Source organism: Mya arenaria, chromosome 3 (genome assembly GCF_026914265.1).
Source record: "Mya arenaria isolate MELC-2E11 chromosome 3, ASM2691426v1".
NCBI lineage: Eukaryota > Metazoa > Mollusca > Bivalvia > Myida > Myidae > Mya > Mya arenaria.
In genome coordinates, this window is record NC_069124.1 from 77,947,761 (window position 1) to 77,966,957 (window position 19,197).

General features: G+C 41.4%; 2 protein-coding genes across 2 annotated transcripts; one reads left to right on the forward strand and one right to left on the reverse strand.

The window, feature by feature from the left end:
- The first annotated feature begins 995 nt into the window (after window positions 1-995).
- LOC128226286 (chitin synthase chs-2-like) lies at window positions 996-10,428 on the forward strand. The gene is made up of 13 exons (XM_052936165.1): window positions 996-1,166; window positions 1,974-2,108; window positions 2,423-3,130; window positions 3,194-3,708; window positions 3,837-4,067; window positions 4,188-4,267; window positions 4,439-4,541; window positions 5,838-5,991; window positions 6,184-6,390; window positions 7,127-7,262; window positions 7,459-7,659; window positions 8,489-9,000; window positions 9,997-10,428. The coding sequence occupies exons 1-13, from the start codon at window positions 996-998 to the stop codon at window positions 10,426-10,428; spliced, it is 3,585 nt and encodes a 1,194-aa protein (XP_052792125.1).
- Window positions 10,429-11,531: 1,103 nt separating this feature from the next.
- On the reverse strand, window positions 11,532-14,023 carry LOC128228748 (uncharacterized). Its single transcript, XM_052940241.1, has 2 exons — window positions 13,552-14,023; window positions 11,532-13,364 (listed from the first exon to the last, which is right to left on the reverse strand). The coding sequence occupies exons 1-2, from the start codon at window positions 13,618-13,620 to the stop codon at window positions 11,868-11,870; spliced, it is 1,566 nt and encodes a 521-aa protein (XP_052796201.1). The 5' UTR covers window positions 13,621-14,023; the 3' UTR covers window positions 11,532-11,867.
- Between the last annotated feature and the right edge of the window lie 5,174 nt (window positions 14,024-19,197).

Sequence of the window (19,197 nt, forward strand, 5' to 3'; positions counted from 1 at the left end):
GATGAGAAACATATCGTGTTCGGACATGAAAATGAGAAGGCGCCTGACTCCAGTTACCGGATATCGCAATGGATGAATCACTACGGACCTCCCCAGGCACCCACACCGGATATTCCGCCTCCCTCGGTCTCTGTCCGCACGCCGGCCCCTGTCACTCCTCCGCCTGTACCACCTTCGCACGCTACGAACGACTCCCAGGAGAAATTCGAGAAACAGTCTTTAGCCAAAATGGTCGAGAAACAGGTACACCACACAAATATCATTTGGATATAACATATCATGGATTGCTGTAAGATAAACGGCTTCTTGTTGTAAGCTTTTTTCTCGTCTATTTTTTTTTCGAAATTGTCATGGTGCTTTAGAGCCTGCATCGTCGTAAATGGATTGTTGTACACATTTTTAACTAATACACGCTAACGATACTCGCATACAACCTATTGTGTGTTTCACATACTAAAGGGCAGTAATGTCAAATGCGCCCATGGTTCCTGGATCACTGTATGGGGTGAAAAACGCCCTCGGTGCAGGAGAATGTTTGAGAAAAATACAATATATGAAGCTAAGCACACAATATAAATAATGTTACCAATAACGAGTACGCATATTAGTAACAAGGTACATTACTTTTGGTAAAATCATTCATGAATTCTGCCTCTTAGTCAACTGAGAAAGACGGACGAGCGTTTGTATCCGCACGCAGTGCCCTTGTGTATATTCAGGTTTAATTCTAATTACAGATGCAGGCTGCAAATGAAAGGAAAGTTTTGGATCCGTAAGAATTTCACTTTTATCTTCAAAAAAAACAACAACACAAAAACCTTGACAATTATTTCATATTTAAAATTTAACACGCGCTACAGTTATATAAAATAATTATATAACATAACAGCATTGACCATTTCGATATAATATTTCGATTTGAATGTGTCAACATCGACAACTGTCACATATTTCCTCACCCTTCCTGTCGCAGGCGCTGGTGGGACCGGTTCCAGATGATGCCGCGTGAGCAGGTGTCGAGCAGCGCCACGTTCCAGGCCGTGTTCCGGTTCTTCAAGGTCATCTGCTACATGTTCTTCATCATCGCACTCGTGTGCTCCGCTGCCGTCAGCAAACTCTGTGTCCTCCTCATGACCTCCGGAATCACCAAGGTAACCAGGCTGCTCGTGTTGCAAAGGTTTCAAATTTAATAAGCAAATGTCAAGGACAGTTGTAAGATGTTGAACGTTAAATGGTGTAAGACAACACAAAGTTGCTTCGTAAAATTTAAAAAATCCAAAAGAAATTATGATAACAGGCCCTATATGTTTACAGTCAAACACTCAATATGCACTTTTAATCAGGGTTTTCGAAGATAAGGTAATCGGACGGACGGGCGAACGGCCATGCTGGCCGTGGTTTCCGCACAATAATCTTAATATTAATTAATGGATAGAAATGAACTTGGAGTGTTGGCAGCTTTATATGTCAATACGCAGCATGGGAAGCTTTTAGGTCAGAAGGGTCAAGGCCAACTTCATGGTTTAACTTAGGAATGACGTCTAGTGGCTAAACACTTTATTTAGCGAGCTGATGTAGTGGCGTAGGTTGTGTTGATATACGCTGCTGGTGGGGTCAGTGTCGTTGTTGCTTATGATACAGAAACTCAGTTTCTGCTCAATAGTATTAGCTTGTAATAATATTTTGTTAACACACGAAGTGTATAGACTAACCTTTGGATTGTATTATGGGTTAATTGGGTCACGATAATTATTTCAGAAAATTGGAAAACAGTTTTGACTCAGAATGTACTGCAGTGAATAAACTTATTATATATATAGCAAGCACATATATTTTTGCTCAAATCATACTTAGCTCAAAATAAAACTGTAGAGGTATTTATCAAATATGTTGCACAATGAAAATAGCCAATTCAATGAAAATAGCCAATTTCTATTTATGTTCGACCATCCTTACATGTACAGGACCCACAGCCTGAGCACAACTGGCCGGCGAAGACCCAGCTTGTGATCAGCATGTGTTTCCCTTACGGCATCTGGTTCCTCGTATACAGCGCCAAGTCGCTGTTTGGCAGCACCGCCTGGCCATCACTGCCCCTACTCACGTCGGTAGGTTTTCACTCGTCTGTGATCTTGAAATAGTTTCATTTTTCAATTGTATCTATTCCATTTTAATTAAACACGTATACACATATGTATCATCTGACAAGTACCACTGTGGTACACAAACTACTACGTGTCCTCATTGACAAAAGCATATTATTAATTTAATTCTTGTTAAAGTAATTTATTTTGAATGAAACTTGAAATCTAAGAGGTGATATTCAGCCATCATTCATGTATGGTGCTGAATTAAGACCCATACTGAATAAAGTCTGTACTACTTTGGTACTCACATGTCTCACCCTGTTCCTCAAATCCAGGCGCTGCTGGTGGAGCTGCTGCACACGCTGGGTATGTGTCTGCTCGTTTTCCGTGTGCTTCCCCTCCTGGACATGCTGCGCGCTCTTATCCTACTGGCCTCAATCTACACTATCCCGGCATTCCTCAAGACCGTCTTCGAAGGTCGCGACCCCAACATCAGCCTTTCCCGGAAGTGCTCCATGTTCATGCTCAACTGCGGCGCTTTCCTCATACAGATCGGCAGCATCGTTCTGTGTCTAATGTATCAAATTCCAATGACTCCAGACGAGAAGCTGGCAATACGGAATAAGGTTCTACGGGATAATATCGAGGTCATGGTTCCACGCCCGATGCTGAGGGAAGGATACTTCGGTAATTATATCGTGTATGAACTGCCACTGGCACTGATTCTCATCTCATTGGCGTACTGGGAGAATTTCGTTGATGACGACATGGAGATATGCGGGCGCGTGCTTGCGTTTCGCTCGTGGAAAAAGCACTTGCACCACACACGGGGTCGCCTGTACATCTTTGTAAGCGTCTGGAAGGCTCTCTGGGTGGTGGCGTTCGCAATTCTCCTGCAACCCGGATTCAACTTTAACCTTCACTATACACAATACACCATATCCAGTAACAAAACTGGCACTAGCAATGCAACACTTTTGAATACTACTCTTATACCCGTAGCGTCAAACATGTCGATAAACACCATTGAGACAGACACGTTTGTGGAAGAAAACCCTATTGCCCTTCCCCAAAGATCCATGTTTAAACGACAGGCAGAAGGAGAGAGCATATTAGAATACCCGGTGTACGGAGACTATGGTGCAGGCAACGCAGGCGGAGGATCTGCCACCATAAATCCACTCGTCAAACTCACCGAACCGACAGTTAACATTGAAAATGATACGAAGAAGTCACTAAACATAACCCGATCCCTAAAAGACATTTTTAAACTCTCCAAACAGACCATAAGACATTTTGAGCTGTACGGGATAGTGTACATACAGATCATATCCAGCTCGTTGACCACCTACTTCGGCAGCACGGCGTGTAAATTGTGCATGCAACTGATGGGTTTCTCCCTGCCGCTCATGCTCATACTTCCGGTATCCGTGGCGTTCATCGTGCTACAGTGCGTCTATCAGTTCTTGCCGACGGGTGTGTTTATCTGGGTGGGTGTGGAGACTGGCAGTAACACGTGGATCCTCCACCTCGCCTGGCTCGGCGTCGTCTGGCTTTCAGAAGTGTACATTGTCTCGCACATTTGGTTCCCCAGTAACGGTCGTATGGAAAGGATTGACAGGTAGTTATATAAGTATATGCTATATTATATTTGAAACCTAGCATTTCGAGGCCTTTGATTTTTATGTTTCCATCAAAAGACACACAATTATGTTTTGCTTGATGTCACCTCTACGTCGGTGCCTTCAGATTATTCGTCACCCCGGTTCGTTGTGGCATCCTGCCCGACCAGTCGTTGATGCTCCGTCGTCGGCGGAATGACCAGGACACGAGCCTACTACCCGACGTTGACGACGAAAGCTATGACCCGGATGCCCTCCAGTACAAGGCTGACGACGTCGTACCCCAGATCTACGCATGTGCGACCATGTGGCACGAGACGCGTGCCGAGATGACCAACCTACTAAAGTCTTTGTTCAGGTATGTTCATTGTAGTTTAAAATGTAGGATCAGAAAACAGCATTATCTTTTCGGGTACAATGTTTTCTCTCTTAACTATTGGTACGGATAAGATTGTATGCATCTACAATGTATTTCCAGAATGGATATCGACCACAGCGGACGGTACCTGGCCCAAAAGTTCTACAAAATTAGGGATCCTGACTATTACGAATTCGAAGGTATTGATCCACATACGCTCTTTGTGCCATATTTGTCATAGTTTGTTCAGAAGTATTTTTATTTGATATGTACAATCAATTTGAATTAAGCAATTATACATTCTTAGTATTTTTTAAAAGATTTTGACCAAATTTCACAAGCATGCCAAACGTTGGTCGATTGTTTTCCAGCGCATCTGTTTTTTGACGACGCGATGGAGCTGTCTGATGATGACAATCTGGTACCGAACATGTTCGTGGGTGACCTCATGGAGTGTATTGACGACTCACTCAGGTACAGAGATGCTTTTAATCCGTTCATGGATTTTGACACTCCTAAATGAGACAACCAAGTCTGTCGTCTGTCAGTGTTTCCCCCCTTTGGTCCTTTCCCCGTCCCTTAAATGCTATTCCACTTGTGGTTTTTACTTATGCAGGTCCATTACTTTGAAAACACAGCTACATGTAGTACACGCTCGCAACTATAGGCCCCATATACTCACGATGTCATCGATTATCGCAATCATTGGTCACTTATATGCCTCATATACTTGCAATCATAATGTCGCCTATACTCGCATTCGTAGGCCAATTATACTCGCAACCATAAGCCATGTATACTTGCAATCATAGTGTCGCCTATACTCGCATTCGTAGGCCAATTATACTCGCAACCATAAGCCATGTATACTTGCGATCATAATGTCGCCTAAACTCGCATTCGTAGGCCAAATATACTCGTAATCATAAGCCATGTATACTTGCAATCATTAGCCACATATACTCGCAATCATCGGTCACCTATACTCGCAATCAAAAGCAACACATATTCGTAATAATAGGACACAAATACTCGCAACCATAAGCCATGCATACTTGCAATTATAAGCCACATATACTCGCAATCATAGGACAACTTTACTCGCAATCATAGGCCACATATACTTGCAATCATAGTCACCTATTCGCGCAATCAAATGCAACATACATGAAATATACGACCACATATACTTGCAATCTACGGTCAGATATACTTGCAATCTACAGCCACATATACTTGCAATCAAGGCCACATATACTTGCAATCATAGGCCACATATACTTGCAATTATAGGCCACCTGTTCCCGCAGTCATTGGCCACATGTACTCGCAATCATAGGCAACTATACTCTCAAGCATAGGTAACCTATACTCGCAATCATAGGCCACATATACTTGAAACATAAGCCACTATACTCACAATCATAGGCCACCTTTATCCGGAATCATAGGCCACATATACTTGAAACATAAGCCACTATAGCCACAATCATAGGCCACCTTTACCCGGAATCATAGGCCACATATACTTCAAACATAAGCCACTATACTCACAATCATAGGCCACATATACTCGCAATTACAGGCCACATGTGTTTGCAATCATAGATAGCCTATATTCGCAAGTATATACCTCCTCTATACACGGTACCCAACAATAAAGTGTTTAAAATGTGGAAATCATGTACCAAATCATAAATAAAAGTTTGTAATACAATTGTTTATCAGTAAATATTGAAACATGCAACTAACATCAACTATTTCTATCAGTTCGGTGCACGAGCGGCAGATGACGCTAGGACCTCCAACACGTACTCCAACCCCATACGGCGGCCGCCTCACCTGGAAACTTCCGGGAGGAACAAAACTGATCGCCCATCTTAAGGACAAGCATAAGATACGGCACAAGAAACGCTGGTCACAAGTAAAGCAAAGTTGTTTTTTTCTTTAAATTAAACATTTACAGTACCTAGAATTTTAGAAATGTGACTAATTTTGGTACATACATGTTTTGAATTGTCATCACAATAAAGGCATTTAATCACACTTCAGTTCTAGCATATTCGTTAACTTACTCAGTCAAACTGACAAGCTCCCTTCGTTTCCCTGCCCATAGGTGATGTACATGTACTACCTGTTGGGGTACCGGATCCTGGCTCAGCCCGAAAACCTGCTAACCAAGGACATGATCGACGGTTACCGCTCTGACGGGGAGTTCCAGCGCGTCAAGCTCACAGAGAGCCAACTGCGCAGGCGCAGGAAGGCCGCACACTTCACGCGCAGCGTCATCTTCAATTACGTCACGGACGACGTGCACACGCAGGTACGCGGTTAAATGCATGTATTGTTAAAAGTAAACTGTTTGGGTTCTACCTCATCATCGTCTTTATGATCTTACATTAGAAACTTAGTAAATAGATGTTCTGGAAGACCTTACTCGGTCGGTTCACAGTGAGGGATATTTCAGTATCATGGTTACAGCAAGAAAACTATATTATTTTTTGTTTTAATTAGCTGAGTGAAGTTAGCTTAGCATGCGACATTCAAAGGAGGATTGTCGTGTTGGCACGACAGTGAGCATTGAAAACACCATAGTCCTTCGGACTACTATTGAACATGATCATTCAAAAATGAATGTCGTTCAGGCACGAGATTGGACTTTCTAAAAATGAAAGTCATGCTGGCACTATATTGGCCATTGGAAATTCAAAACATAAATGTTGTTCAATGTCTTTCTAGCACGAAATTTTTTATTTTTGAATGTCTAATGTCGTGTAACACAATATTCATTTTTATTCTTATTGAATGTCAAATATCCAATGTCCGGGTTTCCGATGTCCAATGCCGTGCTAATACGACTTTCATTTTTGAATTTCGAATGTCGTTCCAGCGCGACATTCATCTTTTGAATGTCAAGGGTTGAATGTGGCATGCTTGTTTACTTCACACAATCGTTTTAATTGATTATTTGAACATTTAAACGGAACAAATGTGGTACGTAGAAAACTAGATGAGACTTTTTTTGAGTATGACGGAGCATATAAACGTTATCCCCGCAGGCCGAGAACACGTACATTTTGACTCTGGACGGCGACGTGGACTTCCATCCGGATGCTGTCCGCCTCCTCATCGACAGCCTGAAGACCAACAAGAAGGTTGGGGCCGCCTGTGGTCGCATTCATCCCATCGGATCAGGTATCTTCCGGAAATCTACCAAATTACGTCAATCTACTTAGTTTCTACCGTTAATGCAGTCTATCGTTTTTAGCGTATTGAGATCAATTCGGATACGTCTCATACTTTACCGTTAATACGATGACACAAACGAACGGAGACTTTTCACAAATACGGGAATAGACTTAAGACCAAAATATCGTACTTGTTTTTCCAGGTCCCCTGTGCTGGTACCAGCAGTTCGAATACGCTATCGGCCATTGGCTGCAGAAGGCATCGGAACATGTGTTTGGCTGCGTCATGTGCGCGCCTGGCTGCTTCTCCCTCTTCCGTGGTTCCGCCATGATGGACGACAACGTGGCACGAACGTATGCCACTCGCGCCACGGAGGCAGGTCACTACGTTCAGTACGATCAGGGTGGGTGAATCATATTTACCTTTTCTTCCTATAAAACATGTTAATCATTCAGTTAGTTTGCGGCCTTTCAGTATGCCCCCTTTTAACGAATGTGTTTATCGGTTTGCACAAAGGCTCAGCAACGGTTTAAGCTAGAACATCAAACAGGAAACATTGCCAACACATTGACTTGCGAACGGTTTCACATAAGATCACTGGCATGTTGTTTTTGACCAGTTAATACCCCTATTGCTTTTTGGTGTCATAGGTCAAAGGTCAATATCACATCCAATGTGGGTTTTTTTCATAAATGTGTCCGCACTTACTCAAAAACTTATCGGCGAAAGGTCATGTAACTTCACACGCAGGTTCTATGATATATGACCTTTACTGTTTTGGTCAGTAGGTCAAAGAGCACAGGCAATGTTGATTGAAAACCTTCGACAACGCAATAACTTGAAACAGATTTGGCATAGGACCATAGCACTTTAGTGGTCTTTTACTTTATGAGTTCAGTTTTAGTCAAAGATCATGGTAAGCAATGTTATGAAAACTGTCGCCACAATGATTTGAGATCGGTTTTTACAATATACAAGGAACAGTAAAATTAATTCGTGAGAATTAAATCAAGTAATACTTGACCAGAAGATGACCCAAACGTTTTGGTGTTTCTAGCCAAACGTCAAGGTCACAGCCAATGTTAATGGGAAACAAACATTATGTCTGTTGTTTATAAATACAAGTCCAACTCAAATTTAGAATAACTTGTTTTTAAGTTAAATTAATACTATAAATGTTAAGTATTGTTTCTTAGGATTCGTTCAAAAGGCGTATGGTTTTCTATTTCAAGGCGAGGATCGATGGCTGAGCACACTTCTGCTGCAGCAGGGCTATCGTATCGACTATATCGCGGCCGCAGACGCTCTTACCCACGCCCCGGAAACATTTTCTGAGTTTTTCAACCAGCGACGTCGATGGGGTCCTTCCACCCTGGCGAACATCATAGATCTGCTGGGCAGCTGGAAGTCCACCATAAGCATTAACGACAACGTGAGCACGCTGTACATACTGTACCAGTTCTGTATGATGATCTCCACCATACTTGGACCCGCCACCATTCTCCTCATGTTGGCAGGTGCCTTCACTGTCGTGTTCAAGACAAGCGTACTGGGTTCTTATCTGATGGCCCTTGCTCCCGCTATAGGATTCATAGTGATCTGTATATTTGCGTCCACGGACACCCAGATGACGATAGCATCCATCATGAGCGCTTTTTACGCTATTATCATGACCATTGTGTTGGTTGGTACTGTTGGCCAGGCTATTGAAGGTGGTGTGACTAGTCCGAACGTCGTGTTCTTGGTAATGCTGGTGTTCATCTTCTTTGTGTCTGCCATCATGCACCCAGAGGAATTCTTCTGTGTTATCCCAGGCGCTTTGTACTTTATCTGCCTGCCGACGGGCTATCTGCTGCTGACCATTTATTACCTGTGTAATATGAACGTCGTGTCATGGGGAACCCGCGAGATCCCCAAGCGTAAAACCAAGGAAGAAATCGAGCAGGAAAAACTTGAAGCGGAAGAACACCGCCGAAAGAAAGAGGAAAAAAATAAAGGACTCCTTGGATGGATGGGTCTCAATGGCTTCTTCAAGGAGCTGGGCGATGTCATAAGGCAAGCGAGGGGTGACGTCACGGCACAGCAGAAAAAATCCGAGTCTGACCGGCTCCTGGAGGAGCTACTGCGGGAGATACGGGACGAGAGACGCTCGACGCGCGGACTCTCTCGCCTTTCGTCAACTATGGACATGGCGGACATTGGCGTGGACTCGTGCCCAGCGCCGGAGATTGTTACGGTAGAAAAAAAGCAGGAACCGGAACCACAGCCCAAGAAGGAGGAAGATCACGTGCCAATCTGGCTTCAGAAAGAGGATGTAAACAAGCCCGCCTGGCTCAACACAAAGACCTGCGGAGATGGGCCGATAAAGCGTTTATCCGAGAAAGAAAATGTCTTTTGGAAACAGATAATTGCAAAGTACCTTCATCCCATAACCGAAGACAAAAGCCATCAGGAAAAAGTTCAATACGACCTGAAAAATCTGCGAAACAATGTTGTGTTTGGTTTTTTCATGAGTAGCGCTTTGTGGATTGCACTGGCCATGCAGCTTCAGATCTTACAAGAGGACTTGAAAAACTCGATATTCATCAAAATCCCACGCCTCGACAAGGACGAACCGTTGGCGATTGAACCTTTGGGGCTAATTTTCTTGGCATTTTTCGCTTCCATCTTGAGCGTACAGTTCCTTGGTATGTTGTTCCACAGGTGGGGAACGGTGATGCACATGTTGTCCATCACGGAGCTCTCTTGTGGGAAAACATTCACGGAAAAAGACAAAGTTCGAGAAATAATTTCAAAGGCCATGGAGCTTCAGAAACTATGCAACATTGAGAACGAACCGATGCCTGATTACGACGACCCGCTGCCGGATTACGGGTATTCCGACGAAGGAGAAACTCTTGACACGACATCGCTGGCAACTGCGGACACGTGGTCTATAAATCCACCGTCTTACCAAGCTAATATGCCGATAGGGTTCTACAACGACCCGCATAATCGCAAACAGGCCATATTTAATAACCGGGGAAACCCTAGCGGCGCTGCACTGCGCAAGGCGTTCGAGAAGCGTTTCCGGAATGAGGCACAGCACTATCGGTCTGACCCGGCTATGGATGAAGATAGGGCCGTGGCACTATATGATATCTTTGAACACGACCCCGCAAACGTCGTCTAAAAAGTATCGTCGTAATGTGGTTTTGTATTTAACATATTTCTTACCCCTATGTATCATGGAGGAGATCAGCGATCGATAGCCATGTGGCAAAATACGGATCACGTTGGCAGACTATGTCAACGATTTCCTCATGCTCCTTCTGTTCAATTATCATTAGACTGTGTTGATCAACATATTCGCAAATTTGGTTTTTGGTTGCTTAACTTTCTGAAATCATTTTGTCAAATAAATGTCAGAGTTTACAGATTTTTGAAATAAATGGAAGTACGCAGTCGTTATTCGCTGAATCCCTGTGATTAGTAGTAATTCATTCGTCAATTTAATTTAGTACCGTCTGTATAAAATGTGAAAACAACATGTTGTTTATGCAGTTGTTTTATATGGGTCACTCTTCGTTTAGAACAGACATTAGTTAAAAATCGACGCATACCTAAGTCAGAAAATAGCAAAATAATCCAAAAACCTGCAAAATATACTCCTTTTACATATAGCAAATAAATTAATATCATACAACGTTTTGTTTAGTTTAGAAAGAGTAAAGTTTACCATCTAGAATATCGTGCCAATCAAGCTTAACCATTTCTGAAGAAAATTAATGTCGTTCGTTAGGCCGATCGATATTCTTTTTGTCAAATATCGTATCCGTGGGAGCTCGACATTCAAACTACGATTTCGAAAGAAATTTATGTAGATTGTCGTATTGTCGTTTGTAGAGTCACCTCGACATTCATTTTTAATGCGAATGTCGAAAACAGGAATGGTACAGATCCCGTTGGCAGACTAATGTCAACAACGACAACTCGTTTGTCGTGCCAGCCTGACATTTATTTTTTGACTGTCAAATGTCTATTATCGCGATATTTACAAGCTCGACCTTCACTGTTTGAATGTCGTTTGTCGAGCCAGCCCGATATTATATGTCAAATGATGTTTGTTGAGCTAGCTTCACAAAACACAGATAAAATATTTTGATCATTTATTTTTACCGGGTTTTACAAATCGATGTGACAATAGTTCATGATATTACCAATTCTGAATTAGATGGTTTGAGAAAAAAAATATATCAATAAAACAAAAACTATTGCACATTTACAAAAGCTGATTAGTACAGATGCAGCAGCCGCTGGCGATAAAAGTGATTTGATTTTATATTTTAAATAATATTATATTTTTGTTTAAAACAAGGGTCACAAATCTCCCTATTCTGCATATAACTTTACGTTACCATATCACATATTATGGCGAACACGCTATGCAAATGGCATCATTGCTTACAAGTGCAAATTGACGTTATTCTGATACGAGCTAATGTATACACAGAACTTATACCACAGATAGTACTTTTTAAAAGAGTGAATTATAACGCCACTGTTTTTGAGCACCAAATAAATTATGCTTAAAATATGCATTATACGTATAACGACTAGGCAAGTATCTGGCTATCCGGTATCATCCAAACTGTGTACGCCTCGCAGCAGTCCGAGCGCCTGCGTCCACGTGACGTTCCTGTCGCCATTTCGCTCCGTCTCCCTTGAGACGACCGGAAGTGAGCGCGAAGAGCGGGAGGAGGAAGGCTTGTAGGAGGGCGTCAGAAAGTTGTAGCTAGATATCAGCTCGTTCTCGATGCGCTGACTTCCGGACAGGCGGTCAGCCTGCTCAACCTTGATGCGGGACACTCGGTCCACCAGTTCCGGCATGCTCATGTCGCGAGACCGAAGCTTCCGGGGACTACCGGACCGCGATGACTCTGACTGGGAGAGCGATTCTGAGTGTTCCTGTTCAACGGACAAGGAGTGTTTGCCAGACAGAAACATGGACCTTTTACTATCTAACGAAACTCTACGCAAACGCTCAGCTCTCTGATGTGAATCAACATTGTCAATACTATTTTCACTCGCTTTGTCTATTTCGTTCACATTTGCCATCGCGGGCGACTTGCTGACTGACAGTCGCCTATCTACCGCCTCGGTGTCGGAAGTTGGATTGTACCCATACTTCATGGGGTAGAGCACCGCCGCCTGTAGCCTCAGGGAATCGTTGGTGGAGCCGCGATGGACCACATTGTCCCGAGGATCAGGTACCTTATCATCCACGTCGGGAATGCCGTGCTTCTTGGCAAGTTTGTGAACAAGGTCAAATAGATTTTTGGTTCCGCTATATTTTAATTTGATAATGTCTGAAAATGAAACATCGTTTTTACGCTTTATCCTGCCTCCATAAGAAGAAACAGACATGGTATCGTCCCAGACTCTAAGGTCAAACCTGTCAGGAACTTCAGTTATTGTCTGCTTTTCAGATTCTTCACATGTTTCGTCTGCTTCCTTTTCTACTTCATCTATCATTGGCAACATCGGTGCGAAAGCTATACTTTGTTTCCGAGACTTAGAGTTCTGCTGTAGCCTTGAATCTTTCTGGGTTGCCTCTTCTTGCTTTTCCTTAGAATGCCAAATTTCCTCAACTTGTTCGCGGTCAATACCGGTTTGAAGGAAAACAGGCCCACCTTTAAACTCCAAGTGTGAGTCGTCATGATCAGACTCAGGATCATCTTCAGAAGGATCCGGTTCATTAACATTATTTACAGTTATTTCCACATCCTCTCTCGGTTCAGGTGTTTTTGCCGCCGCTTCAAATTTTAGTCTGAGGTGGAGTTCTTCGAGCAGCTCCCTCTCGCGGTCGTGTCTCTGCTGCTCCTTTATCATCCTCGCATGATCCAGTCTCGTCTGCTTTATTTTGCGCACATACCGTGCTAGTTTCATCCGCATCTTGATTTGTTCCCGCCGGATATTGTTCACGGTGCACGCGGCGTCCTTCCGATACATGTTGAGCGTGCGCTTGTATTCAAGCTCACTTCCGGCGACGCGCGTAATCACCACACGCCCGACCTCGCTCTGCAAGCCCGCGATCTTGGCATAGGAAGACTGTGACATTACCAGTTCCTGTAAAACATCACAGGTTTTATAAGCAAACCAAAACGGACTGCAGCAAAACAAACAACAACAAAAAAACTGAGTTATTTGATTATGCTAGAAAACCTTTCAACAAACAGATTATTTAATACTTTAGCGATAAGGTTGTTTTGGGGTGGGATTTTTTCATTAAAAAGAGACAGTTACAGAAACTAACCTTCTTCATTTCGGTCCTAATCCATCTAAACATGCCATCGTCACCCTGTGAATTCCGCATCCGAAGCATTGTGACTCTAAACAATCGTTTTTATATTTCTTGTGTTTCTTCCCTTTCAAACTTGGTAATTATACCAGAGTGTTATAAAAAGTGTTTGTCCTTAATGAGCACAAAAGGAGCATGGCGGAAACAATCACACCGACTTCAGACTTACTTCAATATAATATTGAAGTTGACTCAAGAACGATTAAACTTAGTTCTGAACCGTTTTGTTGTTGTAAATCATTTTGTCTTGTTCATAAGTATTGTTTGTTATACATATTAACACATACAATATCAGCTAGATAATGAGTCCTTGGCAAAACAGAATAGTCCTTAAGGTCAGAAACCACCATTCATGTGTCCAGTTACTGTTGAAGTACTTCAAGTATATTTGTAAGCACAAACTTTTGCAAAGGTTTTCCTTTATCAGAGCCGCAAATAAAATAATATTTAGACAAAGTGCACAGCTGATCAGCAAGAAGTTATACTAGCAATTGATCCTGATAAATCTGATATTGGAAAAAGCTGGCATGAGTTAAACCAATAGGCGCCTCACTCGATTCGTCGTATGAAAACAGTATGAACAACTAAACCAACAAATGAAAGTCATATAGGAAAAGCTTATTTATTCTTTTCTACTGTAATGCTACCATTGGATCTCTTGAATGATTTAGTAAACCTCATAAAGTAAACTGAAATGATTTAATACACATAACAACTGTTAACAAAACTGAGAGTACATATGTACATGTAATTTCTTAGCTTCTGTGTACATTTTAACATTTGCAAACCATCTGTACCAGCAACGCAAAATTATCAGAATAGTAAAAACACCAAAATTTCGTAATGTAAATCTCTATTATTGTTTACATATAGGTGGAGAGAAAATCGGTTTTGTCCTCAAAAGTAGCCCGAAACGCATTAAAATGTAACACGGTGGGTATTTAATATTAAAGGGCCAAAGACAAAAAAGGAAAACAAAATAATAAGCACAGTCTATACTCAGTTCAGTTATATTTCCAAAACAATCCGTCAAAATTCATGATGTAATGTAAATGCAAAACACCAATCACCTCATGTTTCTATGTGTCGGGCATCTGATAATAGGCAATTTGGCCAAAATATAAATAATTTAATGACTATTTGTACGGGCTGAAAATTCGACAACGTCGCCCTTTCAAATGGCATTTTGTGGTGAAGAGATAACAGACCCATTATTGTTGAATATAATTACATATCACGATGTTCTTTTCAAATCATATTTTTTTCTGACACGCTAAAAAATAAATAAAAGTCTTTCATTAAGAAGTTTATTTTTTCTCTAATGATCACAATTAAATTAAGACAACATTTTCGTTCTATAAAAAACTATTTTTCCAATACATTGTATTGATAACTCGCGCGTATTTGAACAACATGTCTTAAGTTCTCTTAAAAGGCTTTGGACAAATACATGGTAAGTAGCTATCTAACCACTTACATGTTCTTTGTCTGCGTTTATCGGCCAACATTGAAGTTCCCTATTGCTCTGTAAATCATAGCAAAAATGTTTGATTGCCTTTTGGGGTTTATTACTTTGCTTATCGTTTCACAAGTTATGGATAATCAGGGAAAACGTGCTCACTGTTCAGTAGACGTAGGTTTGTATAGCACTTACGATAAGAGGACAGAGACCAACTCCTTGAAAACAACATGGAAATTCCATGACTATCAATATTTTTCAAGTACGTACGTACATGTGCATTAAGATGTACTAAAATTGCTAGAAGGGTGCCAAAATGGTGATAGTACCCGGCAGAGAGCTGGCCGGTGTAACATGAGGTGAAGACATGCATTCAACTATACAGATTGACTCTGTATTCATCGCAATTTTGCGGTCATTCAGACTGAAAGCATTTAGTTTTCAAAATCAAAATCAGCGGCTATAAGAAGGCAGCTTATAACAAATGATGATAACAAAGGGTATACAAAGAAAAATATTAAATGTTGAACATTTGTTTTTAATGAATGGCAAAGAGAATTTTGAAGACACTGAGAACAAAGAATTAGTTTGGCATGGCAAAACTTAGCTGTTGTTGTGTTGTTAAAAATGAGCTATTATACGATCCTATCAATATCCTATTTTTGAAGCAGACGTTTAATTGCATGCGACAATTCTGTACTCGTATTTATTTTTGTCTTCAAAAGAAAGTATTCAATATTTTCAAACAAGCCTAAATAAGAACATAATCTCTTAAATGATCAGGAATATTCACATCACAATAAGCGAAGTACTTTGTACCTAAAAATCGTTTCGATTTTGGATAAAATCAAAGTCTAAACCAGCGGATATAATCTGTGAGAAAAAGATTGCAAATATGTAAGGCATCAAATAAATTCTCACCAATAATGACTTAGCGCAGGGACGACGAAGCCGCTGCGACACTAATTAATTTTGACTCGCTTGGGACCGTATCAGCGATATGACAGGAAATTCGATCTTCTATCAGAAAGGACTGTTAAACATCATTCCATCTGACATTTATTTGCACCGGGAAAAATGCAGCTAATCCGCTGTTTGGCGGGGTAATCCTGGACATACCCTCACATCTCCGACAATAATCTAAACGCTGTGGTATGAACACGACCTCACGGACACCACGGGTGCGCCAGGTCGGCCAACGTCATGTTCTGATCATGCGTACTTTCATCTAAGCCACCATTGTATCACACTTGGTATTTAAGCAAACATTCACAATGTCAATTCAAACTAGAGCTATCACAGAATGTAATGAATACCCCCGCACACCCAAGAGTAGGAAATATTGCTTGGATAGAACAATAGATCAAAATGAACGTGACCCAATGAAGGTAAACATGTCACATGTTTGTCAATAATGTAGAGACATGAGGAAAAAATGTTGGCACTGTTATGCATCAGTCAATTGTAACCACGCCCCCCCTAGCGGGGACTTTGACTTTTGGGCCAGCCAATCCCGGTCAAATCTCTCCGCCCTGCGGGTACGAACAGATGGTAAAATTCCCGCCAAATGCCCCCCGCACCCCAGGGACCCTAGGTTAGCCCCATTCCCCGCTATATTTTTGCGAACACAAACTCACAGCATTCACCACGCACTGCGGGGCCACCTGGAAGGTAAAAACACGGACCATTTCCCCGGCTATCCCCGGTAAACCCCCGAACCTGGGGGGTCCGTGGTTACAATTGACTGGTGCATTATGCGGCACAAACTTTCAAAAGTAAGGCTTATTAAATGGGGTTCATGTTTAAACTTTCGACTACTGTACTTGTTTCTGTAGTTTCTCATACACATATCTATATAGCAAATCATACTAAGTTAAGAAGGTTGCTGTGACCTTGAAGGTAGGGCCATGGGCGTGACACATCCTAATGCTATGGTGGTCACTTCTGCCAAACAATTTTAAAATCCGACCATAAATGAGAAATTTATAGACCGGACAAAAACGGGGAGGACGGAAGGACGTGACGACTTGCGTGATTCCTATACAGCCCACACTTCTTCTTATGAGCGGGGGTATAATAATAGTTGGAAATAAATATCATAGGCTTCGTCGCTTTGATTTTTTGCTGGACTTTATAATATTGTTTCCGCATTCCTTAGTGCCACCATAAGCTTCAGCTTAAATCTGTTCGTCATATTTGTTTCTTATATTTGTCCATATTAATAGAATTTGAATATATAATGTTTGCATACAGATCACGAAGCCAAGAAATCCCGCAACTTATTTTGTATCTTGTATCCGCTGGAAACTGATGAAGTTGTCAAGCAATTCATTTAGGATTTCATAACAACAATTCTTTCGATAGACAACTTTGATGATTAATAAGTGTAAAATTATGTCATTATTTGGTGAGTGCCGGTAGAAATACCATTTGCAATCCCGACTTTGAGGAACGCCAGAGGTTGTTTACACAAGATAACTTTAAATCCCCGTTCCTCGGGGACTTGAGTGCCAGGATCAGCGTTCACCGACATCAGTCAGGGGTGTACTTTATGACCGTCGGCTATGAACTTTGTTTTTTTATAACTCAATATGTTATACCTTAAATTTAAACTTTTAACAAGATTGTGGATGCCATCTTTGCCCGCCCCCCCCCCCCCCCCATTATAATTGTGTGAATGGGCATTTAATATACTGAAGCATGGTGGGACTTGTTTCCCATTTGCATATCGTTTCAAGTAAACCACAACTAAATGTGTGCATAGTCGCACGATCATTGACCATGGCCTGGGCCAGTGTTCGATATATAGCTTATATTTACACATGCCTCAGTGTTGTCTTTCAGTCCCTTGGCCAATTTTACAATCAAATCAAAACATTCAGATTGTACTCCTAAATTTAAGTTAAATCTAAGCTGGTTATTAAATACGGCCCCTGGTTTCAATTAAAAACCTAAATCGCATAAGAAACAAAGCAAAGAATTTTCGCCACGCTGACTAGATCGTTATAGGGGCGGGCCTGGCCCCGATTTCTCGAAACTTCTTAAGCCCCTTATAACAGAATTAAGCTAAGCTCATTATTTTCGGTTTTCAGTAAATTGCGTCAAATAAACTTCTTTAAACGTTTTTATATTTCAGATAGTAATTATCATTATTTCATTTATAAAAATCAATTTGAGTATGTATTTTCGCTAATTGAAATTACGTACTTAGGCCTGTTAAGCTTAAGAAGTTTCGAGAAATGGGGGCCAGCATTTGACGTTAGAGGCGTAAGACCCGCACCCCTCAATCAAAACCGAAATTTATTCCGTTTAAAGTGTTGGCAGGGGTGTTTGGGGGGTACTCCATCAAGATTAACAATTTCTAGTCCGAACTGGTGTATTTAGAGCGTATTTTATTTTATCTTTCTCTCCTGTATTGAAATAAAAAGTAAACTTGCGACGATTTAAGGAGGGGGCGCCCCCACTCCCGAGAATCCGCTTGTGCGTTAGTATAAGTGTCTTACTCCCTTTTTCCCCCCCATCTTGTTTTTTCGTGAAAAAGGCCCCAGGTTTTCGCAAAAAAGATTCATGTGATCTTGACATTTCATCTACGCAGGTTGACGTTTACAGAATGCTGATCTACCTTTTGTACACGTATACGTTAATTCTGGGCCTTATTTTTCTACCTCGATGTATGAGAGTGATTTTAAACAATTGTAATATGCTGAACACAATATATGTTTTTAAATACCTACTTCAGGCTAGATGTATATACAATAGCCCGATGATGCACTTGCGATATTTATGATTTCAGTGCCAGTCTTCAACTCCTATCAAAGGCCACTGTTATCACGGGTCATAAATCTGAAACACGTCATTGACGTAGATTCCGCATTGTACTCGATATGTATTGTCAAATCGTGCTGTACCAAGTTTCATTAACTTCGCAGAGAAAACTTTATTCAGATTGTTTTCGTATCTTGCTTTAAACATGGAGGTTGTGAAACTTTAAATCCACAACATCTCGTAAATACCACAATAGTTCTACAATAGTTCTACATGTCCAGAAAACAACGACAACGTGGATAAAGGGTTTGTTTAAACTAATTGAGCTCGACTGTGAAACTACATGTAATATAAATCTTGAATCCGATTGTTTAACC

Coding starts and splice junctions, on each gene's coding strand:
- LOC128226286 (XM_052936165.1), top strand. CDS start 996: ATGATGCCGCGTGAGCAGGTGTCGAGCAGCGCCACGTTCCAGGCCGTG. Junction 3,709..3,836: donor CGTATGGAAAGGATTGACAG/GTAGTTATATAA, acceptor CGGTGCCTTCAG/ATTATTCGTCACCCCGGTTC. Junction 9,001..9,996: donor GTCCGAACGTCGTGTTCTTG/GTAATGCTGGTG, acceptor TCCATCACGGAG/CTCTCTTGTGGGAAAACATT.
- LOC128228748 (XM_052940241.1), bottom strand. CDS start 13,620: ATGCTTCGGATGCGGAATTCACAGGGTGACGATGGCATGTTTAGATGG. Junction 13,365..13,551: donor TTAGGACCGAAATGAAGAAG/GTTAGTTTCTGT, acceptor GATGTTTTACAG/GAACTGGTAATGTCACAGTC.